The sequence below is a fragment of the Rhinolophus sinicus genome, linkage group LG06, assembly GCF_036562045.2.
Source record: "Rhinolophus sinicus isolate RSC01 linkage group LG06, ASM3656204v1, whole genome shotgun sequence".
Taxonomy (NCBI): Eukaryota; Metazoa; Chordata; class Mammalia; order Chiroptera; family Rhinolophidae; genus Rhinolophus; species Rhinolophus sinicus.
This window is the reverse complement of record NC_133756.1, coordinates 101,405,704-101,432,892: the sequence shown is the minus strand read 5'-3', so window position 1 is coordinate 101,432,892 and position 27,189 is coordinate 101,405,704. Positions and strand designations below refer to the sequence as shown.

The 27,189-nt window shown below is 35.3% G+C and overlaps 2 protein-coding genes and 1 pseudogene across 6 annotated transcripts in view; 1 reads left to right on the top strand and 2 right to left on the bottom strand.

Annotated features, from left to right (window-relative positions):
- The window catches only part of CCDC82 (coiled-coil domain containing 82), a 33,031-nt gene extending 22,110 nt beyond the window's left edge, over window positions 1-10,921 (bottom strand). The window contains exons 1-5 of one of the 5 annotated variants that reach the window (XM_074335571.1): window positions 10,819-10,835; window positions 10,342-10,398; window positions 6,605-6,668; window positions 4,999-5,723; window positions 4,309-4,513 (exon numbers count right to left, since the gene is read on the bottom strand). In XM_074335571.1, coding sequence (XP_074191672.1) covers window positions 4,309-4,513; window positions 4,999-5,709 — 916 coding nt within the window. In that variant the 5' untranslated portion in view covers window positions 5,710-5,723; window positions 6,605-6,668; window positions 10,342-10,398; window positions 10,819-10,835. Of the gene's footprint in view, window positions 1-4,308; window positions 4,514-4,998; window positions 5,724-6,604; window positions 6,669-10,341; window positions 10,737-10,818 lie in introns of those variants that run through there. The other 4 variants (XM_074335572.1, XM_074335570.1, XM_074335569.1 and 1 more) reach the window with 4 other exon arrangements.
- A 45-nt stretch (window positions 10,922-10,966) lies between these two features.
- On the top strand, window positions 10,967-14,500 carry JRKL (JRK like). Its single transcript, XM_019737547.2, has 2 exons — window positions 10,967-11,048; window positions 11,442-14,500. Exon 2 carries the CDS (start codon window positions 11,606-11,608, stop codon window positions 13,178-13,180), a length of 1,575 nt encoding a protein of 524 aa, XP_019593106.2. The 5' UTR covers window positions 10,967-11,048; window positions 11,442-11,605; the 3' UTR covers window positions 13,181-14,500.
- Window positions 14,501-20,855: 6,355 nt separating this feature from the next.
- On the bottom strand, window positions 20,856-21,306 carry LOC109450321 (large ribosomal subunit protein eL42; annotated as a pseudogene).
- Between the last annotated feature and the right edge of the window lie 5,883 nt (window positions 21,307-27,189).

The following is a 27,189-nucleotide window of genomic DNA, read 5'->3' as shown; positions in this document are numbered from 1 at the left end:
TAAAATTCATTCTTTTTGGTGTTTCATTTTATGACCAATGCATATAAAGTTAGGTAACCACCACCACAACCAAAAAAACAAAAACAAACAATTTTACAACTAACCCAAAACTCGTACTACCTCTCAATCCTTTAGTTTTACACATATTGAGTCTGAGGTGTCTGAAAGACACTCTGATGAAAATGTTTAATAAGATGATGAAAAACTGGGCCATAGGCTTTGGAGAAGTCTGTACTGGAAACACAAGTTTGAAGATTTCTGCCTGTAGACTGGGCTGAAGTTATGGGAGAGTGCCTGAAGGACATGCAAAATGAAGGCAGCTTTAGGATGGAACCTTTAGAAACATCAGTATTACATAGCAAATGGAAAAACAGGAAAGCAATATTATAAAGGGAAGGGCAAGAAAGACTGGTACCCTAACAGCTAAAAAGGGAACTTTCTGAAAGTGAGAGTCGTCAATGGTTGGTGGCAAGGCACATAGCAATACCAGGTTAATACAAGAAATGAAGAGCATTTTGGCAACTAGGAAGTTACCACTAACTTGAGTGAGAACAATTTCACTGGATTGATGGGTTCAAGAGACTGAGTACAATGCTTTGTAGCATTACCGGGAAACTTGAACAAAAAGATAAGATTTAGAATAGTAGGTAACGGAACATGCCAACTCAAGGGAGAAAAGGCATGAGTATGATTACAAGTTAAGGAAAGACAGCTTGTATGGACAGAGCCAGAAGGAGAAATAACACACAAAATAAAACGTATCCTATAAAAAATGAGTAATATCTGCTTCTGAAGTAGAGATGCTCAATAGTAAAAGTAAGCACAGAGCTCCTTCGTATTTACCTAAATGAGGTGAAAACTTATGTCCACAGAAAAATCTGTCCATGAATGTTAACAGCAGCTTTATTCAGAATTGCCAAAACTTGGAAACAAACATGTCCTTAAAGAGGTGAATGGATAAACAAACCATGGTATATCCATACAGTGGACTATTATTCAGTGATAAAAATAAGGTATCATGCCACATTATGACATGGAGGAAACTTAAATGCATATTATTAAGTAAAAGAAGCCAATCTGAAAAGGCTACATGCTGTGTGATTCCAACTATAAAACATTTTGGCAAAGGTAAAAATGCTATGGAGACATTACAAAAATCAGTGGTTGCCAGGGGCTCAGGGGAAGGAGGGATGGATAGGTAGAACACAGGGGATTTTTAGAACAATGAAACTATTCTGTATGATATTGTAATGGTGGATACCTATAGTGTCATTATACATTTGTCAAAATCCATACAATGTACTCAGCCATAAAAAAGAATGAAATCTTGCCATTTATGACAACATGGATGGACCTAGATGGTATTATGCTAAATGAAATAAGACAGACACAGAAGATCAAATATGTATGATTTCACTTATATGTGGCATCTAAAAAACAACATAAATTAATAAAAAAAAAACAGAAAGAAACTCAAAGATACAGAGAACAAACTGATGGTTGCCAGATGGGAGGAGGGTGTGGGGATGGGTGAAGAAGGGAAAGGGATTAAGAAGTACAAATTTCCAGTTATAAAAATGGTTATTGGGATGTAAAGTATAGCATGAGGAATATAGCCAATGACAATGTAATAAGCATGTATGGTGCCAGATGGGTACTAGACTTTTTGTGAGGATCACTTCATAAGGTATATAAATGTCTAATTACTATGTAGTACACCTGAAACTAATATATTTTATGTCAGCTATAACTGAACAATATTTTTTTAAAAAAACACCAAAAAGATCTATAGACTGTATAATACAAAGAGGAGTGAGCCCTGAGTTAAACTATGAACTACAGTTAATAATAATAATGTATCAATATTGGCCCATCATACCAGACAGACCAAACTAATGCAAGATATTAATAACAGGGATATTTTGTGTGAGACCGGTTATATAGGAATGCTCTGTACTCAACTTTTCAGTACATCTACAACTGCCCTTAAAAAAGCAAAAGCAAGCATAGCAGTGTAGAATAGAGAAGGAAGTTAAAATAGTTCCCACATGCTAGACTTTTATTTTCATTAATTAGCAGAAGTGGGTATGAGTGGGTATCTCTGAACAAATGTTCTACCACATTCTACACATCATAATTCTGAATGATGGGATACCTCCCAATTGAGTTTCCCTGAGATTCAAATATCCAGGTGGCAGGTGAACCAATGCCTATTGATTTAAGGAAAATAGTCATTAGTCTTCAATATATAAATGCCCATCACTGGCATCTCTATAACTGAAAAATTTCTTGAAATCTATTTTATTACAAATCATGAGATCTACATTGAACCATGTTACACTTAATTTTAGTAACTATGCTCTTTTTTAAAAATTGGGAAAGATGCATTCTTTAAAAAAAACAAAATGTATATATCCAGCAGCCTGTTTCTACCAGAGTTGTAAAACATCATTAAAAAAAAAAAAAGTCTTCGAATTTATGTACAAGTATAGGGATCAGATACCTAAATTTTAGGGTCCTATTTATATTTTTATTAACTATAAGGAAATATAAAAGATTCTAATTTCCTATTTCTGATAGGTTTCACTGAGTGATGCTTCAATACTCCTGATAATCGGTGGTTTTACAAACCGGTGGTCTGTAGACCCGTAGGTCCCCAACTCCATTTAAGGGGATCTGTGAGGTCAAAGCAGTAACGCTAAGATAATCAGTTGTGTTTTCAACCTGTTGAAATTTTTCACTAATGTTGCAAAAGTAACTATGGGTAAGGCAGCTGGCCCCCTAACATGAATCATGGCAGTAGCACCAAACGACTAGTAATTATTGTAGTTATCACTGCTATGTACTCAATAAAAAAGCTTTCGCTTAAGAGTGTCCTTGATGTAGTAAAAATTAAAATTATTAATGTTATTAAATCTTGAGTCTTGAGCATCCATCTTTTTAGTAGTCAGTAGGAAAAAATGGGAAGTATGCTGCAAACCAAAATATGATTGATCGTACTTTGAGGAAAAACTGGACTGGGGACTGAAAAAGCTTCAATTGTCATGAAACACCATGTTTACTTGAAAGGACTGACAAACTATGGTAATTCTGCCATTTGCAATATATTTTCTCAAAAAAGAACAAAGGGAACCTGTAATTTCAAGAACTGCCAGTTTTTGTTGCCAAAGATATAAAACAGATTTTTTATCTTTTATGAGATTTATCTTTTATGAGATTTTTGAAAAACTTGTGTCTGCTACTATGAGCTTGACAGCTGCCCCAACCTAAAGAATTTTCTAATGAGATGGGTGGTGATGTTAACAAATGTGATTTAAAAAAATATTTTATAATGAAATGTGTCAATATTTGTAATACCTGAATAACCCAATGAACAAATATTCTCCAAATAACCAGTGCATGATGTCACAAAATCATGCATGGGCAAAAGATCCATTCAAAGTACAAAACAGACCAATGGATTGTAATGTAAATACTAAAATTTCATTTATGTGGTTTCAGATTCCATATTGCAACTAACCTTCAAGAAACTATCATTAGTCGAATTTTTGTGCTGTGTCAAATGAGAATATCCACAATTACTTTGAAAATACTTTTCTCCTTTCCAGCTACCTATCTGTGGGAAGCAATTTGTTTTCATCTACTTCAAGAAAAACATCACAACATACTGAATGCAAAAGCAGATACGTATAAGGACCCAGCTGCTTTCTATTAAGCTAGTCATTAAATATTAAAATATAAAATCATTCTTTTGGGGGAAAATAGTTATTTCTCATAAAAATGTTATTTATGTTAACGTGTAATGAGTTTATTGATGTTATTTTAAGTCAATTGATTAATATTATTTTAAACTTCTCTGTTATGTATTTCTACAATAGTAAATGTTGACAGCTATAACCCACAGCAACAAAAGCTCTTGGTGGTTTTCAAGAATTTGCAAGAGTAGGGCAGCCAGTTAGCTCAGTTGGTTAGAAAGTGGTGCTCTTAATAACAAAGTGATCCTCACATGGGCCACTGTGAGCTGCACCCTCCACAACTAGATTGAAACAACTACTTGACTTGGAGCTGATGGGTCCTGGAAAAACACACTTAAAATAAATAAAAGTTAAAAAAAATTTTTTTAAGACTATAAGGGGTTCCTCAAACCACTAGAATGAAGTATTATCAGACCGAAAAATTCAAGTTACCTGAAAATGAAGCCAGTTCTTAATCAATGATTTAGAACATGATAGTAAAAGGCTGATTGGAAAGTTGATACAATATCATGATTAGAACAGTCACAAACCATTTTCTTGATATTTAACTTACAAAGAGAATTCTGTTTTACTAATTTCAGTTGTGATGTAGTCAATTTCTCGCCTTGCTGGCTTTTATTCTCTTCATCACCCTCTTCATCTTGCACTATAAAGTCATCCATAACATAATTATTTCCACTTTCATCAGATTCATAATCCTCTTCCTCCTCCTCCTCTTCATTTTCATCACTGCTTGGGCAGGATTCCTTTTCAGAGTCCTAATCAAATTAAAACATATTCCTTCAGTAAACTGTACTTTTAATATTGTCAGTATGGATGTGAAATTAAAAGATTAAATCTGAAACCAAAAAATAAATGACTCATAAAAATTAATTTTGTATTTTAAGGTTAAAAAAATCTTGTGTTAAATGTTGAAATTTCAAATTAGGAAGGGGATAATATGCCTCGGTAAGTAATGTAAAACATTTAAAATAGATATTAAGATTATAAGTAGAAGATTAAAAACAGAAAGACCACACAAAACAGTCTTTCAATTTTGAAAAAGAGTGATGAACTGAGGCTCATGATAAAACAATATATTAGACACAATACTGCAATTAAACATGTTCATGGATATTTCACTGAAAATAAATTCTAGAATTATTGAGAAATAGAACAGACTCAGCACTTTGATTTTTATATAATAATAAATGCTTCAAGTAAAAATTTAAAACAGCAACAAAACCAATAAAATATAACACACCTCAAAATCTCTACTACTATTGCGTCTCTGACGAGATCTTTTTGAGAGTTCTTTCAGTTTCTGGAATTGTTCTTGCTTTTTTGCAGCTAAAGTTTTTTCAGGTTGTGTTTGCTCCATCTCTGCTGAAGAACATTCATCTTCAACCACTCTACATGCACGTTTAGCACCTGCTTTTCTAGGTGTTAGGATATCACTGTCATCACTCTCATCACTGTCATACATCACAGAGGAGAATCTTTTTCTCGTTCCTCGCTTAATATGTTCTTCTTCTAAATCCTCCTCTTTTTTGGGTCCAGTGTTTTTGTTGAGATCCTCCTCCTCTTCTGAATGCTTTTCATGATCTGGTAAGTCAATACTACTATGTTTAGTTTTGTCTTCTTCATATGTTGAAATGTTGCCAGTGTTAACGAGATGCTCACAGTTGTTTCCTTCGCTTTCAACTTTAATTAATTTAAGCTCTCTTTCATTTTCTGGCTTTTTGTTACTATCAAGCTCCTTGTTATTAGAAAGCTCTTCATCACTGTCAACACTGTCATTATTGTCAACACTTTTCTCACTATCAAGCTCTTCCTCATTATCAAGGTCTTCATCACTATCATCCTTTTGTAAGATAATACTTCTTTTAGTCCGCCTCCAATCAACTCGAGATTTCTGTTCACACTCTTGAGTTTTAGAATTTCTCCTTGTTTCATATCTTCTAACATGTACCATTTTCACTTAAGCGTCTACAAAATAAAGTTATTAGAAATATAATAATGATAACGAGATTACAATAATGAATGCATTTATGGTAAAAACGACATTTATTTGGTATTATAAAATGTTCCCAAAGTAACATCTCTTGAGATATCTTGAGTGAAGATGGCAGAACAGTTATTTAATAATGTACTGAACATCCGTAAAAAATTATATGAACATCTATTCTGAATTATGCTGTATGTTGTGTTGAAAGAGATACATAGAAAAATCAGGGTCCTGTTCTTTAGAAGATTATTATCCAAGTGTAGAACTAAAACATATAAACATAATACTTTAGAAAAATAAAAGCTAATATTCATTTAGTACCAAATGGATGATAAAAATAACTGCAATAAAAGTGTAAAGGTGCAGAAACAACAGAATAGTAAGTGCCTCACTGCAGATTTTATTGAACAGATATGATCTGATAGGCTTCTGAAGGATTGGTTGGTTCTATTAGAACAAAAAAAATAAAAGAAAAAAAGGGATTTCAGGCAGATAAAAATGGGAAGGTCAAAACTTTGGCACTGGGAAAGAACATGGTATGTTTAATAAATAAATGTGACTAAAAAGGTATGAAAAAAGGCTTTATGCTGGAAAAAAGATTCAAGTATAGAAAAGTAGTGTGTGATTACCAGAATATTTTATCCTGTAAACAAAGGATTCTGAACAGAGAAATGGCATGACTTATAATATAAAGGATCAATGTATATGAAGAAAATTATAAAGTAGTAATCAACATAAAAATGTGGTGCAAAACTGAGATAACCTGTCCACTAAGATTGCAGCCTCTATATACTTTAGTAAAATGGCAATGACTTTAAACTATTCAAGTTAAAGATACAGTATAATCCAACAGAAAACTTACTAACAATCCAATAATGGAGTCAGGTGAAAAAACAAAAATGTTTCATGCGAAGCAGAGCACGATACTGGGAAAGGAAAAAAAAGGTTGTAAATTCCTGATTCAGAAAAGGATGAACTCCACTAAAATTATCACAAGTATATAATAAAGCAACACTAAGAAACGATTAAGATTACTAGAAAAACAGTAACACAGGAGCATTTATATACTTCTGTGGGTGCTAAGGAAACTAGAACGATGATCACAGTGTAATGAGACTGACATCATAATACATGTAGAAGAGTTTACGTATTCAATTGAGTGCTGTCTCTTTCAAAGAAATCACCTTCTAAGACTGATTATTCTAACATTTCCATTATAGCAAGAATATTCCTAGAGATTGTCTACAAACTATAGTATCAAAACTATATATAAATATATGAATACATCACACTTCATTTTTTAACCGAGTGGTTAAAACACTCACTTTATTCACTTGTCTCAGTTAAGAGAGACTGTGAGACTGTGAGCAGCTTCCAAAAATTAAATCCAATTTCAAACGATAAATATTCACTACCATTAAAGACCATTAAAGACATTTTTAAAATGTGCTTCAAACTCTGAAGGTAATTTCAAAAATAGAATATCTACATGTTTTTGAGCAATGGCAGTATTCCTAAACCAAGTTTATAGCTTCCCAAAATGATTACTTTTTCTTTTTCAGGGTACGGGGATGGGGGAGGAGAAGGATAACCTCTCATTTAATTGTATACTTTCTGGTATGTTTATAAAACAATATGACTACTTCTATAATGGTAACAACTCATATAAAATCTGAACAAGATTGTTAAGATTATATACCAGAAATTATAGTGTAGGTTGAAGTTCCACCTTATCATAGTAACTGCTACAAAATATATTCAGCACGGTAATAGAAATTTAACAAATTCTAGCCAATAGACCAAATATTCTGCTATTTGAAACTACACTTGGGATGCATCTTATAGAAGGCTCGTATTAAAGTCAGCAAAGAAGAAAATTGTGTGTGGTCAAAATTACTCATTTTGAAGATATTACTCTTAAAAAAATACAATACTCTTTAAAGTATGTTTTTTTGCATAAGATGCTGCTTCAAAATATGTCCACCCAGTTTCTCCTCCATGTTTTAAAAAGATTATTGTTTTTTCTTTTTAAGCACCAGATAAACTAGGCAGCTTGTATTTTGAAACCATGTACTACAAAGAAGTATTTTTTAAACACAAATAGTTACATTTGCATAAGTGAAGTGTGGACGTGCTTTACACTGTATTAAGAAGGTAAGGCTTTTTAATAAATCTGTCTGAACTAGGAAAAATAATGAAAAAAATTATGAAAACAAATGACAAACATGGCTTTAGCAGATACGTTAAAGCAAATGCGGACACTGAGAACATTAAAGTGAAAGATTTTATTAGTACTCAAAAGCAGTTTCATATACACTACATGATTATTTATACAACTATACCATGCTCAAAAGACAGTTATTTATCATACCAATAGGTGATTCCTATGACAATGATAAAACGGTTAAGACTGTCACACTACAAAAATACCTATGACTGCACAGTTAAGTTATAAAAAACCCTATCTGTATGGTAATTTTTCAGTGCATTTTCATATATATTTTTAAATTCCTGGAAGATATTGTCTTCATTTATAAAAATCAAAGCTAAGGACATAGAGAGTTACATGATTTACTGAAAAAAATCACACTGCTTGTTAGTGACAGAGCAGGGATTAGAAACCCGGTCTCTTCATTCTCCGTCCAATGTAACACAGTGACTGCTGCCAATATTTTACTACAAGGTAGTAAAAATTATGCCTTTAAAAAGTCATTATTTTATCTCTCATTCATGCTAAGTTTTAGTTTCAGAAAATAATCATTAAAATAGTTTTAAAGTTTACAAACATGCTTTTTAAATTATGTAACATAAATTAGGCCAGAAACTTCTGGAAATTACTTATCCAATAAGCAAGAAAAGAATGTGCTACAGAGATGAAAATTTGCAGACTTCCCTCTGCCATCTTATTGATGACACTGATCACAAAATTTAAGGTATTCCTCATTCGGTTGAACAGTAACAATTTCAAAGAAAGGCAGTCTCTGATGAAAAAAAATTTATTTTGGAACTCTTCAGTATTGAATGTTTGGAGAAGTGCATTATTTAATTAAAACAAATCAAGTTTCATTTGGCCTGCCAAATTTCCAGGGTCCCTCATATTTCAAAATTACCATTTACATAGATAATGTCAAAACTTCAGTCATTGAAAAAGAAGACAATTTGAACATGGTTGACTTCTCTTTTTCAAAATTGTGAATACTTTTACTATGTTAGCTGGGGAGGAAAGAATGATGACAGAGGGAAAAGGTAAGTGAACTGAACCTGAGAGAAATGAGAGGGTAAAGCTAGATTGACAAGACATTTCTTTTTTTTTGAATTTTTTTTATTAGTTTCAGGTGCACAAAACAAAGTAATAGTTAGACATTTATCATTTATATCCCTCACATTGTGCCAACACCCCTCCCCCCATCCGCTATCCCTCTGACCGCACAAAGCCATTACATTTCCACTGTCTCTATTCCTAATGCTGTACTCTGCTTCTTGTAAGTGTACATATATATACATATATATATATATATATGTAAGACATTTCTTGATTGTTAGAATTCACTCAAAAAAGAACCCATGCAAATAGGTGTAATTTCTATATATGCTGAGTATACACTCAATTTCTTGAAATGAGAATTTAAGGAAGCTTCTTTAATGATACCTCACTTCCGGGCAACAAGAAAAAACAAAGAGACTCCAAACAGAAAGCACTAAATGAGTGAATGAAGACTATCAATACTAACACATGTTTGTGCTTCACGGTTAATATCACACACGATGCACATACACAGCACAGCTATGCTGACAGCCAGAGAACGTAAAGGTGATAATCCATGTTGCTTGTGTTCTCTTACGCAGTAACTCTACAACTAAGACTTTCTCATCAGAAAAAATGTCCTTTCTTAGACTTTGACGTTGATGAATCCTCAAGAAAAGATTCATTCTAGGAATAGCCTACTAGGCGGTAGTTTACACGTTAAGCTTTGAAGTGCATTGGAACCCCAGCCATTACTTGAAATTCTAACAGAAGGAATGAATTCTTATTTATTTGTAAAACATCACCTCTCCTTGATGTTTGCTTTTACATGACAGTTTAAAGGGGAGAACTTAAGAAGTCAAAGAAATAGTTATTTAATGGATTCTACGTGCCAGCACAAGCAGGGAGCTGTGGCGGAACTAGAAAAAAATCAACAACAAGGTCTCTGCTCCTAAGGAGCTCACAATCTGATGAAATTACTATGGACGTCAAACCGAGCCAGCTTAATATATGACTTTAAGGGCTACAAGTATGTTCTTATCACATTGCTGTGAATAAATTGATCATAGTTCTTCCATTGGCTGTTAAGCAGGGAAGCACAACACGGCAGACATAGGAAAATATGAAGAAACATATAAAGGGAAGAAAGCCAATTTCCCCCACTTATGATCGCGGTCCAATACTCCACGATTTCGCAGATTGGATCAGGCCAGTCTGGCACCCCCGACAACGATAGTATTCATTAAAATCTGCAACACTGAAGGTGGGTCGCTAAATCCAGCAGGGATGAGTGGCAGCAGAAGGTACAGATCATCTCGAAAGTAAACACGAGAGTCATTTTCATGGTTACAAACCTGGCTCTTTTGGTGGGACGCAGGCACCCGGCGCAGGACTCCCGCGGGCCCGCTATTCTGCCTCCAGAAGCGGGGAGAAGCACCGTAGTTAGGCAATGGAACCCTCAGGCAACCCTTCGAGATGACGCGCGCAGGACCACACAAACACTTAAGACTCTAGAGAAGCTACGCACTCAGAAATCAAACAGGGCCCGGAAACCCCAGAAACGCGCGAAATCACCACTTGAGTGCACATCAGTCCCGCCCACTTTCCCGCCGCGGAAGGAACTGCACCCCGCCCACTGCAGCGAATCCCAGGCAGCCCTCCGCGGGAAGATGCACTCAAGACTGCCCCACCCACCCCGCGAGCGCCCGCGGGAATTTTTCTCCCGGTCCGCGGGGAGGCGGGCTGCCCCCGCCCCTCTCGTAAACCACCAGCAGCGGGAGCCGGAGCGAGTCCCCGCCCTGAGCTGGCCCGCGCCGCCTCCGCTTCCTCACCTTTCAAAGCTCCTCCGCCTCTGCCTCCGCCTTCGCCTCCGCCCCAGGAACCCACTCTAGACAGTCAACACTCCACCTTGTTCCGGGTATCAGGGGAAGTCCCGCCTCTGGGTGGGACAAGGGGCGGAGCCGGGCGGCGGGAGGGGGCGCCTTCCGGGAGCGTGTGCAGGGGGAGGAGCGGTCGCCGCGCGTTAGTCAGGGAGCGGTGCAGGCTCCCGCTTCCAACTGAGGTGGGGAGAGGGGCCCGGCGGGCTGTGAGGGACCGGGAGGACTGTCCAGCCAAGCCCAGCGCGGGGACCGGGGCTTGCGGTGGAAAGGGTTGGCCGCTGGGGAAGGAATCACCTGTCCCCCTGGGGAAGGGGGCCAGTCCGCGACTCCCTGGCTCTTCCGCTCTCTGTAACTTTGGGGTGTGGCAAGGTTTAGTGACGGGGGAGTATCCGGGATCTGGGCGTGAAGGAGGTTTGTGGTTACGATGGGGTTATAGTCTTTCCCGCGGCCACTGGGGGAATAAAACAAATGTTTGTAATGCAGATTAACCGCGGTGACTTGGGGCCTCCTCTACTGTCCATCTAAGTTAAAGGCCTGTTCCCTCAAACTTCCTTCCCTTTCACCTTCCTCTGCAGTCTCTTTGCCAGCCAAGCCCAGCCAGGGACGGGGTCAGGCCCACCAGGTTCCTGGTAAGGTTGAAAGACCGAGCGTGTAACACTGTGTTAAAGTGAGTCTTTGTGAGAGCAGGATTGTTTGGATTGCTTCAGTGTGAGTGTGGGAAGAGTCCCAGAGTGTCACCATGTCTGGGAAACGGAAGCGAGTGGTGTTGACTATTAAAGATAAGCTTGACATCATAAAGAAGCTTGAAGACGGAGGTTCATCCAAACAACTGGCAGTTATTTATGGAATTGGTGAGACAACAGTTCGGGATATAAGAAAAAATAAGGAAAAGATTATCACTTATGCAAGCAGTTCTGATTCCACCAGTCTTCTGGCCAAGAGAAAATCTATGAAGCCATCCATGTATGAGGAACTGGATAGAGCAATGCTGGAATGGTTCAACCAGCAAAGAGCAAAAGGGAATCCAGTATCTGGACCCATTTGTGCAAAAAGGGCAGAGTTCTTCTTTTATGCTTTGGGAATGGATGGTGACTTTAACCCTTCTGCTGGTTGGTTAACTCGTTTTAAGCAGCGCCACAGCATTAGAGAAATTAACATTAGAAATGAAAGATTAAATGGAGATGAGACTGCTGTGGAAGATTTTTGTAACAACTTTCGAGACTTTATTGAACGAGAGAATCTGCAGCCTGAACAAATCTACAATGCAGATGAAACTGGACTCTTTTGGAAATGCCTGCCTTCTAGGACTTCAGTAATCAAAGGTAAATGCACTGTCTCTGGGCATAAGTCAATTGAGGAAAGAGTCACTATCATGTGTTGTGCCAATGCAACAGGTTTACACAAACTTAAACTTTGTGTTGTGGGGAAAGCAAAGAAACCTCGTTCCTTCAAGTCAACTGACACCTCAAACTTGCCAGTCTCTTATTTCAGCCAGAAAGGTGCATGGATGGATCTTTCCATTTTCCGACAGTGGTTTGATAAGATATTTGTGCCACAAGTTCGAGAGTACTTAAGATCCAAAGGCCTGCAGGAAAAGGCTGTACTCTTGTTGGATAATTCACCAACACATCCAAATGAAAATGTCCTGAGGTCAGATGATGGCCAAATATTTGCTAAATATTTACCACCTAATGTAGCTTCATTGATTCAGCCCTCGGATCAGGGCGTCATGGAGACAATGAAGAGGAACTATCGTGCAGGTCTTCTCCAGAACAACTTGGAAGAAGGTAATGATCTGAGATCATTCTGGAAAAAGCTAACTCTGCTGGATGCACTTTATGAAGTGGCAATGGCATGGAATTTAGTAAAGCCAGTTACTATTAGCAGAGCATGGAAGAAGATTCTCCCTACCATAGAGGAGAAAGAAGGTTTAGACTTTGATGAAGAAGATATTTCACTGGCTACTGTGGCCACCATTTTACAACATACCAAAGGACTGGAAAATGTGACTACTGAGAACATTGAAAAATGGCTTGAAGTGGACAGTACTGAACCAGGTTATGAAGTGTTAACTGATAGTGAAATCATAAGAAGAGCACAAGGCCAGACAGATGAATCCAGTGAAAATGATGAGGAGGAAATAGAACTGATTCCAGAGAAACATATAAACCATGCAACTGCTCTCCAATGGACTGAAAATTTATTGGATTATCTAGAACAACAAGGTGATATGATTCTGCCTGATAGACTGGTGATACGTAAACTTCGAGCCACCATCAGAAATAAACAGAAGATGACCAACTCAGGTCAATGATGGCATTTTAATGTTATCATTGTTTTGGTGATTGTAACTCTTAACCTCTTTGTAATGATGGCTTAATTTTCTTTGTGTTCTGAATTCTCCGACACAATCCTATGAAATACAGATACAAAAGTGTATGTAAAGTGGTTTGAGGATTATGTTTTTGCATCATCTGTGTCTCTTGTCCCTTTATTTGTGCAGATAATCCGAAGCTGGTTTTGTATAGATATAAATTACATGTACACATGTATTCACTTTTGTAGATCTACAATTATCCCTCCTATAAAAGTGGCATTCCTTAAATATTCTAGCAAAAGTTACAGATAATAGTGAACAAATTGAGCACTTTCCTGAGATCTTTGATTGATTTGTGAGGGTTGCCACAGTAATCTTTTCTTGTGCTAACCATCTTAAATGGTTATGTTTTGTGTATCTGTATACACTGATGGAATGAGGAAATATCTATGTTGTTAGATTTCAGCGTGATCTATAATAATTCAAGATGAAGTTCAATAATGAGGGAACAGCAGTGATCTATGAACTACAAAAATAACTTAGAAATCATCTGTTACATTTGTCTGGGTGGCAAATAAGGGAAGATTTTTCTGCAAATGAAGTAAATACAATATAGGAAGTGATTGCTGAATTAATGAGAAAACTATTGGAAAGTTGATATAAAAGAGATTCTCGTCTATTCACTTGTAGAAAACTGGGAGTTGAAATTTTGGGAATTTTAGGTTATTTATACAAAGGGAAAATAGGCTTCTTTTAATTGGGTCTTTTTATGAATTGGGTAACAGTATAGATTTATTATTTATTCATCTAATTATAGTATAGGTTTTGTAATGTTACATGTGGTTATATGAGCTCCCACCTTTTATGTGGAGGAACATCTTGGGAACTTGAAAGTTTTTTTTTTTTTTTTTTTTTTACTGTGTACTTGATACTGTCTATAATTTGAAAAAGTGTTGTACCTTCTTGTATTTCATATGAAAATAATAAAGTTTTTATTGTTTTTGATAAGCCATAGATTATGACCTAGTTTATGAAGAAAATGAAAATAATTATGGAAAGTGCCAGATTCTAAGGAATTTCATCATTTATTATTTTGACATTTGTAAACACATGTAATTTCTTCTAGAATTTGTCAGAATTTTGATAAATTTACTTAGTAAATTTAATATGTTTATTCAAGACATGAAAGACTTTACAAATGTGAATATTAATTTAATTTGTGATTTAAAAGCCTCCATATTGTTTAATGGTCTCCATATTGCTTAATGTTTTGGCCTTAAATTTGAAAAATAAAGTATAATTGTTCTCGCTCTGTCATTTTTTAAGGTTTAATGTTGTCATTGAAATACTTTGTATTTTGTAGTGCCTTTCTTAGAATTCTAAAAATTCAGAAAGATTTTTAGCTTTCTGTAATTTCTGTTACCTTTATGATATAGGTCTAGATTTTTTTAAAAACTTATCTGTGATGAGAACTTTAAAAGTTGTGTGTGTTGCATGAATTGCCTTAGTGCAGAGGAAACATGCATCAGAAGTTAACATAGATAATGAGTCAGACAATTATACCTTATACTATAAATTAATTATAAATAAAAGGATTTTTTCATTTTTCTACAATGAAAATGTGTACTAAAAAGCTTCTTGGAATTTTGGTCTGGATTTGCTGTTTTTAAAATTAACCTTATCAGTGAAATTCAGCTGTATCATTGCCACCTAGTGGTAAACTAACATCACAATTAAGGTGTATGATTTTAAACTTTAGTATCTAGTAAAAGGTTCACTGTTTTGGGACTTCAGTGTGAATCTTTTCACTCTTTTCTCTATCCTGTGAAAGACTGTGCTTTCTTTGATTTATGGCTGTTTGCTCTTTTCTGAAGTTGTCAACATTGGTAGGCTAACAGTTCTATTTTGGACCCTTCTATCCTTAAACGTAATTATAAAAGCTGCCAATTACTGAATATCGTGTTCTAAGCAATGTACTTATATAACCCTCATATTGTGAATTAGGTGAAAATACTGATGCTCAGCTCATACTCTTAATTGCTGAAGATCACCACTTAGCTACAGGTAAGAATTTATACCCAGGTGTTTGATGCCAAAGCCTATGCTTATATGATCCAACCTAGGCTAACCTTTTCTGATCTTCAGCGTTTCTTCTTTTCCGCCCCACTCCACCACCTGCCACACTAATCTGAATTTACTTCTCTATTTTCCAGTGTAACTGTGGCAGCAATTGCCCTTTCCCCTTTTATGAGGTCAGTCTTCCTTTCACCACTTTGTAATGTCTCAATTTCCCTGTTTATCCACAGCCTAATAGCATTTGAAACGTGGATCATCCATTCTCTGCTTTCTGGTTAGCCATGCTCAGTGAAGATCCTTTCTCACTTCCACAATTTAAAACCCATTGGGGGAAAGCTTTTTCATGCAAACATTTCTCTTTAGGTCATGAGGCAATCTCAGAGTTGGCACCAGTATAGGACTAACATGAAAATCTTGCTAGACCACTACTGGAAACCACTACTACCAAAAGCATATGAGTCTGTATACACTCAGATATATACACATCAAAAGGGAAAAAAAATTAAGCCCCCAAATGATAGGGATAAGAGAATGAAGGCTACATTCAAATGGGTGGTTAGAGAAGGAGAAAAAAACGGGAAATGTGACTTGCAGTGAAGTTCATTTTGCAATGATGTGCATTTCCGCACCCTAGTCCCAGGCTTACCTAGTATGTGCTGCTCATTCATAGGTGGTCCCTGCAATCTCTGTTTTTTTTCCTTTCTCAGCTCTGGAATGTTAAGAAGTCAGTGCCAAGTCAAATATGTTTGATCAGTAGTTGGGACCGTTTAGTGGATGATGCCAGAAGCTGTTAGGGTACCGTATCTGGCCCAAAGTCATAAATAGTTAATTTCCAATTCCTAGTCCCTCACTGCCCCAGCAGAAGCTGTTTGACTTTCTATTTCTCCACTGAGAAATTAGCCATAGGCTCATGTTCTCCGACTAGTCTTGCCAGGTTTCCCCATTTATGGCCTTGGTACAACATGTCTCAGAAAACTAATTGTATGTACAATGTTTCTTTAAACCCAGACTCCTAATAGCCAAGAGTTCTGTGATAGTAGCTTTACCTGCAGGGATCGATGCAGGAAATTACAAACTTGCTTTTTAGAGAGATTTGGGCTTTTGGGGGGTGGATGGATGAGGGAAGTAGAATTATTTGCTAGGTTTAAATTCAGTGAATCAAGAATTCATTGTTTTACTGTACACTGAGTTTTACTATACATGTAAGACTATACTGGGGCGTTGGGTTTAGAAAAATGTAAAAGAGGGCAGAGTGATTCTTGTCCTTCAGAATCTTGAAATCAAGGTGGAAAAATAACATTTGAAAGGAAAACTATCCGGTTTAATTGTAAACTCATATGGAACAGCGAACATAATATTACACGGACTTTGTATGATTTATTTTGCTAATTTGCTTATTTTGCTTATAAGCTTATTTACTTAATTTGCTTATTTATTGCTTTGCAGGCTTCTACTCTATACACTCTACATTTTCAAGCTTTTCTTTGTTCTTAGTTTTTACTGCTCCTGAGTGACTTCATCCATTTCCACTACCTGCATGCTTATGATCTCATGTCTATCTCCAGCCACTCTGTCTTCAGAAGTCCACATTCGTATCTTTAATTGAGAAGCAGGATTTAAGTTTGGAAGGGAAATTAAGCGTTGCTTTGCTTCCCATCTATAGTTATCTCTTCATTAGCATCCTAATGTCAGAGCCAACTTGATGGGCTAAGGAGTTCAAATAATTTTTTAACTGAATGCCAAATTAAGCTAATGTAACTTGGTCTGAAGTAGAAAAAGAAGAAATTATCTATTTTCTTATCTTTATCTCCTCTTTCTTAGCTTTTCCTGACATGCATGCATGCCCTTGCCTCTGATCCATTCCTTCCCACAAACAGCCATAGTGGTTTCTGTTTTTGATACTCTTTAGTACTCAAGTACTAAAATTTAGTTTATGTTCTAATCCCTCAACTCCTTAAAAGACCACCATTCAAACTCTTTAGACCAACTACACGACTTAGAAATGTCCTATCATCTGTTTTCCCTTTTAAGGCAGCTGACAACTTTACACAGCTAGTCTCATGCAATTAGAAGTTGGGAGAGAAAGAATACCCAAAAGGTAGCGCTGGGGACACCTAATAATATGAAAAGTAGTGTTTATAAGTCCTCAGATTCTATAAGACATTATATAGTGAAGTGATTTGTGTGATGTGTGTCTTTTAATCTTGGTCTATGAGATCAAGGACCATGGAATCAATACTTTGCAGAGTAGTATATATTCAACAAATATGTACTCAGAAAACGCTAATTGTATTCTTTCTATGTGTAAAACATGTTTTAGACAATATATGGGATACAGGGAAAAGACTATCTGCATTCAAGAAATTTGCAATGGAGAGGAGGAGATAAATGTTAAAAAAAAAGAATGAATTAAATGTTACATGCTGACAGGTTGTAAATAAAAGACTTACTAATTTTGATATGAGTGACATAAAGTAGTATCTGATATGAAGAGTGGGCTTATAACAATTGAGCTGGTCTTGAAAAATTACTAAAATTTTCATGTTTTATTGCCTGCCTTCATTGCCAAATGTCCTCCAGGGGCAAAAATCATTCCCAGTTGAGAACCACTGCTATAGAGCTACAAGCACACAGGTATTTACTCTGCTTTCCAAGTTATTGAAGGCAATATTTACAAAATCACTTTTTTTTTTTTTTTTTAACCACTGTACCATCTTACCAGCCTCTGGTAGTTATTTCCCTGATGCCTGTTTCCTTATCACTAATTTAATGCCACATATTTGAGATTTTTGTCACAGCAGCACCCTGATTCAGGGTACCAATTTCTTTGTTGCTCTGGATAACTGTGGCTGATAAAACAAACCTCAGAATTTTAGAAACTTACAATAAATGGTTTTTCTTTCAGCAGTCTTGTGATGATATCGGACTTGGTTGGAGCATGACTTTTTCTCAAGTGGTGATGCATGGACCTGGGCTCCTTCCATCTTGTGATTTTGCATTTGCTAGATCCTTAGAGTCTTCTGCATCCAGTTAGCAGATAGGAAAAGAGAAAATGAAGAATATACACTGCTCAGTAACTTCCTTCTCTCAGAAGTGATATTTCAGTTCATACTCTAGTGATGAAAACTGAGCCCCTGGCCCTACCTTGATAGGGTGCTCTGAAATGACTCCCTAGCTAGGCAGCTGCTTTCTAGTAATAACTTTATACAATGGAAGGGGAAGGCACAAATTTCACTGAATAATGAGCCCTTTCTGAAGCTCAAATAAGTAACGTCAGTTACTCTCATAGAAGCATCTACCCTTCCCTAGTCTTTGCAGAGTTTGTAGACTATCATGGAGCTGGTACTCTTCCAACACTTGGTCACTCTTGAATTGAATTCCTTACTACAGCTGAGGTCGCGTAGAAAACTATGGTCTCTGTACATATTGTGGGAAGTATAGACACATCTGCTAAGATTTGGTTGGAGCCATTGATAGTGAGAGTAAGGAATGGGCATTATATCCAGCCAGATGGGGCACTTGGGAGCTCATTTTCTGAGCATGGATGCTCCCCATTCCTGACTTTACCAGCTACCAGGAACATTGTTCTATTATTACCACAAGCTCTGTTCCTTACTAAAGACCAGCATCATTTTCTCTTGTGCCTTGCCTGAAAGGTGGTGTATGTATGTGCCTGGATCCCTGTACTAGGCCTCTTGTTTGGTCATATCTGGATTCCTGCTTCCAATTTTCACCACTTCATCATATGGAACACAATTTTCTCACACACAGTTTATGGTCCTCCAAAGGTTTACCTTCTTGTTTCTAGGATGGCTATAATTGCTTCTTTTAAATGTGTGTGTGTGTGTGTGTGTGTGTGTGTGTGTGTGTATGTATATATATATATATATATATATATTTGTTTTTTTTCTTTTCTATTTATGATTGTTGTAAGATGAGAATAAAGCATCTGCTGTCGCCATTTATCTTGATATCAGAAGTCCTAGCTGTATGATCTTGGATGAGTCTCTAAATCTCTCTGATTCTCATTATCTCTAAAATGGGGATAATAATACAGATTGCTGAGGCTTAAATAAAATAATGTACACTACTTTGTGAACTAATGTGTTAGTTTTTATATTATTAATAGGAAGAATTGAAGGACAAATGGGGGACTCAAGGATGAGGAGAAGAGTGAGAAAGATCGTTTAAAGAATATGAGTTTCTGGTTGGAAGGGGGATGACAGATTTGTGATTTGAGGTGTTTACAATGTGTTGAGCCAATCAGGCTCTGGCCCTGCTTTTTCAATGCTCTAAGCTACTTCCTCTTATTATTATATGATGTGCCAACTCACCCTTGTATTTACATTCTAAATTAAAAGGCACTTTTTTTTCATGTAATGTGATATTTGTAGTTCTCAATTTGAAGACATCTCTGAAAAAGAGAGGGGCATTTCAGTAAGTTCTAAAGGTATCAATGCAATAAAAGATCAATTGTAGTTGAAAATCCTTTCCAAGTATACAAATTAATATTTTATTTAAAAAAGTTAATAAAGTTTAAAGAAACAGATAAGAGAAATCTGAAAAGGAGAGATGGATAAGTAAAGGGATATTATTTGAATAGATTAGTGACAAACATTTGTATAATTTTTATCTCTTTCTGAATGAGGAAAGTAAAGAGAAAAGAAAAAACAGTTAAAACGAGTGATGATGGCAGATTTTTAAACTTATTTTTAAAAAATATGATCATATTGAGGTGATTTCAAGTTGACTGAGAACAGTTGTGTGGTTTCAGTAACCACTGCAAAGAAAATGGATAGCAGTGGGACTCTACCTTTTCACTAATAGCATTTTGACAAAAGATGATAGAGATGCTTGGTACTTGGTGCCATTCTGAAATTAAGAGAATAAATGGTATGAAGCAGCTAAGTAGCTCTTCTATTCCCTGTTTTTATACATAATGTCATTTGTGTCTCTAACAAAATATCTTGCCTTCATAGTAACCTTACTTTTGTCTATAGACTGAGCTGAGCCTCAGTTCTCTGCCTTCTGCTGTTTGATCTCTATGTCCTCATACAAGAATGATAAGGAAAAACCCTGAGTGGATTTGTCTGGTATAAATTCACACAAGTAACAGGAAATTGTCAGTATGTATGTGAGGGGAAATGTGTACAAATTTCATCTTTATTAAAGACTTTATTGGATAAGACTTTTCTTGTGTAAGGCATGTAAAGAAAAATCTTTGTTGCAGAAATGTATAAGGGCCATGGCAACTGAAAACAAGAGGCTGCATTTGGTCATACAATTAAGCAGCACTATTATTTTTTATTTTCATTTAAATATTTAGGGCTACCTTATTTATGTTCTGTATACTACAGATATTTCAACAAATGAAATAAAATTTAATGCAATGTGGGAAAATCAATTATCCATGAATTAATTTTTAGGCTATATGTGTACCCTCATCAGTAGGATCTTCTTTTTCCTAATCTTGATAGGGAAAGTTGTATTTCATGTATTAATAAGATCTCTCTCTCTCTCTCTCTCTCTCTCTCTCTCTCTCTGTCTTTATTTTTATCCTCAAGATTTTATTGTCTTCATAATAAAAATATGAAGCTTAGAACTGGATCACTTGGCTCTTTCTCTTATCTCCTCCCACTTCAAAATGCTTGCATCTCCTAATAGCCAGCATTCTCTTAGATCGGCAGTTGGGCGCAACACATTGAAGCCTCAGAGCAATCTTTATACCACGTTTCCCCAAAAATAAGACCTAATGGGAAAATAAGCCCTAGCATGATTTTTCAGGATGACATCCCCTGAACATATGCCCTAATGTGTCTTTTGGAACAAAAATTAATATGAGACCCAGTCTTGTTTTCGGGGAAACACTGCTGTTTCGGGCTTTTAGTGGAAAATCGGCTGCAGACCATAACCACTCTCCTTCCTGTCATAACGCCGCTTTCCCTGCACATACAATCCTTGCCTTTCTTATGCTGTGTCACTTTGTAGGGCTGGTGCTTGCCACACTTCTTACAGAAAGTCTGATGGGTTTCAGGAATGTTCACCATATTTCCGAGAGTGCTATCGGTACTGAAAGAATAAGATGTCTCTTAGAGAAACAATTAACCCCTTTTAATTTCAGTACTTTATTAGTTCCTTTAATATGACCATGAAGTTTTGTCATTTGTTTGTTCATTCATTCATTCATCTCAAATAAAATATCTAACTACAAATATTTACCTGCTCCATAACTACAAATTTAAATAATCATCCCCCAATTCCTTTTTGCAGATCATGAACTTGAAATTAAATTTTTACATATTTTGCATGTTAGAAAAATGACTCTTGTAACTTAGGTTGCTGTAGTACTTCTGTGATCAATGAGAAGATGAAGAGAGATGCTCAACAAGATTGATGATTTTTGATGAGTTTTAACATAAAAATTGGTTTCTAAAACCAGAATTATTTCAAAGTTATCATTTAGAAATGCTTACAGTAATATTCATTAATTTCCATAAACATGTGATAGAAATAATCTCTTTTGTTGACACGCATTCCAGATATTTATACACAATACCAATTTATATTACCTAGAGATGATTTACTGGCTTAAAAAAAAATCAAATACAAATAAAAGTAAATAGTTAAAGAAAAATGTTCAATAATGATTATACTCTAAAAATATTAAAATATCTAATACAAGAGTTTTATCTTAAGTTTTCATAAAATCTTCCCCAAGGTAATGAATATTTTATTGAATTGCAAAGATGCCTGGTCTTTAATAAGTATGTTTTATTTTTAATCATTATAGATACTTTAACATCAATCATATACTCTACAGCTTGACAGAGTTGCCTTCTTATCAGGCTGTTGTCACCATTCTTGTTTAAATAGTGGAAATATATGAATTTAGCCTATTAGGATATAATTAGGCTAAACCTGTTTGGGGCTCACAAAGAGCCCTGCAGGTATTCTGAGGTGGAAATTAGTTTTCAAGAGTTCAACATATTTCTTGTCAGTTGAGGACAATATAAAAGTTACACAACATTTTTAAAAAGCGTAACACACAAACAGCTTCAAAATAAGTGTAGACACATGGGACATTTGTTTTCTGTTTACCAGATTAGAACACCTTTTCCTAATCTTTAGCCCTTAACAGCACACACACAAAAGTAATAAAGAAAAAAAAAATCAAGCATAAATGACTGATAAATTCCATCATCTAACAAAATAAAGTTTATTAAAGTTGACGGTTGGTGTTCTTTCATTCTAATCTGTTCAACACCGCGTGTAGAATGGGAAAGAATGTGGTGTGTGGGAGCCAATAGAAAAAGGCTATGGATAGTTTTGTATCAACCAATAATGAAAGCAGTGTACATTAACAATATAATATTTAGTGACTATTTTACAGAGGACTTACATAAGCCAGACACTGCTCTAGGTACTTGGAATTCAGCAAGAGACATCTATATATTGAGCTTAGCCCATGGTAACACACAACAAATTATTTTGTTTATTTCCCTACGAATCAGCTAACAATAGGGAATTATTTTGTGGCTCAACAAAATGATTAACTTGGTGCTGGAGTTGTCTTCAGATATAATGAACTTCCTCTAGAAGAATGGAGTTTTTCATCACTGGAAGAGCTAAAAGATGGATTAGACAGGCCATTCGCTAGACCGTTAGAGAAGGGGTTCAGTCACCATATTGTTTGTTGGATGAGATGCCCTTTTACCCTGAAGCTCCATGATTCTTTCACATTGAAAGGTTGTAGGGATAGCACTGATCAAATTACCAAACAGCAATAAAAATACTTTCAGAAGCTTTCATTTTTGCATTTAGTGAGTATGTACTTAATACTTCTATGTCAGGCACTGTTCTAACCCTTAGGAATATAGCTTTTACAATAAGCAGGGTGCTTTTGGGAATGTAAGCCTTTTATTCAATGTCTCTAGTTGCAATGAACCACATTTTCCCATCAAAATATGCACAATTATGGAACCTAAAAAAGTCAAGGCAATTCCATACAGAAATAGACAACAAACATAATGAGACAGTAAATATGCCTCTTTCAATGATCTTGTATTGAATTTCATAGGGGTCTGTGGCTGCTTCTGCACTTTGGACAATAGATTGACCTTTTCCTCTCCTGTCCATTTAAAATTATCAACTATGCTGCAATAACAATAATAATGGATATCATTTATTTACTTTTTTATGAGTTTATTTGAGTAAAACTGATAACATATCCTGGAAAGCAAGATCTCAAATGCTCCCTGGATGTCATTTACCATGTGCAAATCACCCTTCTAAATTATTTACATGTAGTATATAATTTATTCCTCACAAACGTATTGTGATACGATGTAGGTAGACTAAGTAACAGTAGCATCCTTTTTACTGAAGATGGTATAGAGGCATGGAGACGCTAACTAACTTGCTTAATGTTAAGCAGCTGTTAAAGAAATAATGCAAAACGGCGATTAGAATAAGCCATATATTGGGTTTATTTTCAATTTGGTTTATTAACTATGTACCATATAACCTTTCTAGGTAGGAGAATCTGTATGCCTGGCACATGGATTCCCACTTTTTATCATTTTTAAATTTTGAGACATGATTCTAGTGAGATCGGAAGAAGTTATAGTGGAAGTGCATAAATGCTTCAACACTGATCTAGCCATCCTTTCTGATTTTCCTTCATAGACTCCTCTTCCTCTACCTTCCTATTGAAATGAAGGTATTTCTTAGGATTTTGTCTAGCTCCTCTCTCCTGCTCTTCTCCCTTGCCACTGAATCCCTTGGGTGACCTTGATCAGATATGGATTCTATCACTATTCTAAATTTTTATGAATGTCAACTCTACGTTCCCAAGTAAGACCACTTTTCTTTGTTCCAGATCAGTATATCCAACAATCTAGGTCAATTGAGATTTTGAATTGTATTTTAAACTTGTTGTAATCATTTTTTTTTATTATCTTACAACTAGGAATGACATTTAATTATTTTTCTAATTTTAAGAAAACCTATATAATCTTTATATTTAATCTTTATATAGAAAATATACATAATCTTTATATTTGCTTAGTTAATTCGCACTATCTCAGTGAGGTCATAAACTCATTATTACTAAGGCAAAATCAACCTCCTATCAACATAGATTGCAACTTAGGTGAATAACAGTTTTCTACAATAAATTTTCTAACAAATGCAGTTTCCTAAAAATACTTTAAATCTCAAGTTTACAAAGCAGAGTTGGAATATATTGTATCAAACAGTTTTTCATTACTACAGGAATTTTTGTTTTGCCATTTTTAGGAAACAGACTTAGATGCAAACAGAAATTGTGATTAGTATTTAATGGCAACTCTTATGTAAATAGTCACCAAACCTCTCTTTTTATCAAATTAATATGATGTAACAGTTTGTGTGAGATTTATATTCTTAAAACATCCATGACTATAGATCGCCATTTGTTTGAGTTTCTATTTAAAATGCTAACAGAGATTTACTTCTGACTTCTGTTAAAACCTTTAAGCAAGGTGAATTAAAGAATTTGTAGATAATGCTTATAATTTTTTTTTTTTTCTCAGTGGAGTCCAAGAGGAGGAATAATGAATACCACCACACACTTCATTTCCTGGCTATAGATAGAAATCAATGGAAAGGGCTAAGTTTTGAGTTGTTAATAAAACCCATATATGAATTCACTCATTTAAAAAATCATTTATTTGACAAACATTTAAAAAGTATATTTGTAAAGGTAGGTGGGGTGGGATATGTTAAGATAAATGAGACATAACCCCTGCCAAGGAATTTAGGGTCATAACTACATCTTCAATAGTAAGATCATGTTCACTAGAGTTTCCACATCCAACAATAGGAAAAATTATGCAAAAAAAAAAAAAAAAAAATTGAGTTCCCGTATACCTCTTCCTCCCTACCCCCCACCCAATTATTGACATCTTCAGTTACTGTGGCACATTTGTTACAGTGAACCCATAATGATACATTATTATGAACTTAGGTCCATAGTTTGCATTAGGGCTCACTCTTTGTGCTGTACAGTCTACGGGTTTTGACAACTGCATAATGTCATGTATCCACCATTACAGTATCATACAAAATAGTATCACTGCACTAAAAATCCTATGTTCCACATATTCATCATTCTCTATTGCTCTTCCTTTCTCCTCCTGAACCACTGATCTTTTTACTCTGTATAGTTTTGGCTTTTCCACAATGTCATAGAGTTAGAATTATACACTGTAGCCTTTTCAGATAGGCCTCTTTTATTTAGTAACATGTATTTAATGTTCTTCCATGTGTTTTCATGACTTGATAACTTATTTGTTCCTATTCCTGAATAATATTCCCTTGTATGGATCAACCATAGCTTATACATTCCCCTACCAAAGGAAAGACATCTTGATTGCTTCCACTCTTTGTCAATTTGTGAATAAAGTTGCTATAAACATTTGTATACAGGTTTTTGTGTGAACAGATTTTCAACACATTTGGGTAAACATCTAGGAGTGCAATAGCTGAATCATATACGTAATAAGACTGTGTTTCGCTTTGTAAGAAACTGCCAAACTGTTTTTCCAAGTGGCTGTACCATTTTGCATTCCCACCAGCCATGAGTTAGAATTCCTGTTGCTCTGCAACCTCACCAGTATTTGGTGTGGTCAGTGTTTGGATTTTAGACATTCTAATAGGTGATAATGATCTCATTGTTGTTTTAGTTTGCAATTCTCTAATGATATTTGATGTTGAGCATCTTTTCATATGCTTATTTGCCATGTATACAGGTATATATTTTTTGGTGATATATGTGTTTAGATCTTTTGCCTACTTTTTAATAGGGTTATTTGTTTCCTTATTGTTGGGCTTAAAGAGTTCTTTGTATATTATAGATACAAATCTTTTATCAGATATGTGTTTTGCAAATATTTTTTCCTAGTCTGTGGCTTTTTGTTTCATTCTCTTAACAGTGTCTTGCAGAAAAGATGTTTTAAATTTTAATAAAGTACCACTTACCAGTGTTTTCTTTCATGGATTGTACTTTTGGTGTCATCACCAAAACCAAAGTCACCTAAATTTTCTATTTTATCTCCTAGAAGTTTTATAGTTTTGCATTTTACACTTAATTCTATAAAGCATTTTTTAAAGTTATTTTTTTGTGTAATGTGTAAGATCTGTTTCTGGATTACTTTTTTTTTTTGCATGTGAATGACTCTAGTTCCTGCACCATTTGTTGAAAAGACTGTCCTGGAAGATGAAACATTCACATACCACAAAACTCCATGTAAAAGACAAAACTGTATAGCCCGTGAGACAAAGACATAGCTCACATTCCACTGACACATTTTTAAAGTGGAAATCACTTATAATTTTGTTATATAGATGGTTTTGATTCTAACATAATTTAAAAGCATATATGATCTTGAAATCTTAAATTTTCAAGAAAGCACAAGTTTAGGTCTCTGGAGAAAGTTCAAATAGCTTTAAAAACAGGAATTTTAAATGGAGTAACATCCCCATCTTGTGGTGTTTCAGAATACTACTTTTTAATGGCATTGAGTTTATATATATATGTATTTCTAGGTAAAATGTAGTTACTTGATTATTCATGGGAACAGGAGAGAGTAATCACACAGAAAACTGAATCTACAATTTTTCGACCCATTAAAATTTTCATTAAAACTAAACTGCGTTAATGAAAGAGTTGTATTAGTAAACGGTAGGTGCCGATTATTTAAGTTAGCTATTCATTGTTCATCTTGACTGTTCTAAACTGAAAGCAACAACCAAGAGCTGATCTGCATTTGTATCTACCTTTTCTGAAATTTGTTTTCTAGAGATTACTTTTTAAAAGATACATTACAAGCACACTTGTTATTTTCTTGCACTTTACAATATAATAAGAAATGAGGATCTTCCTACCACCA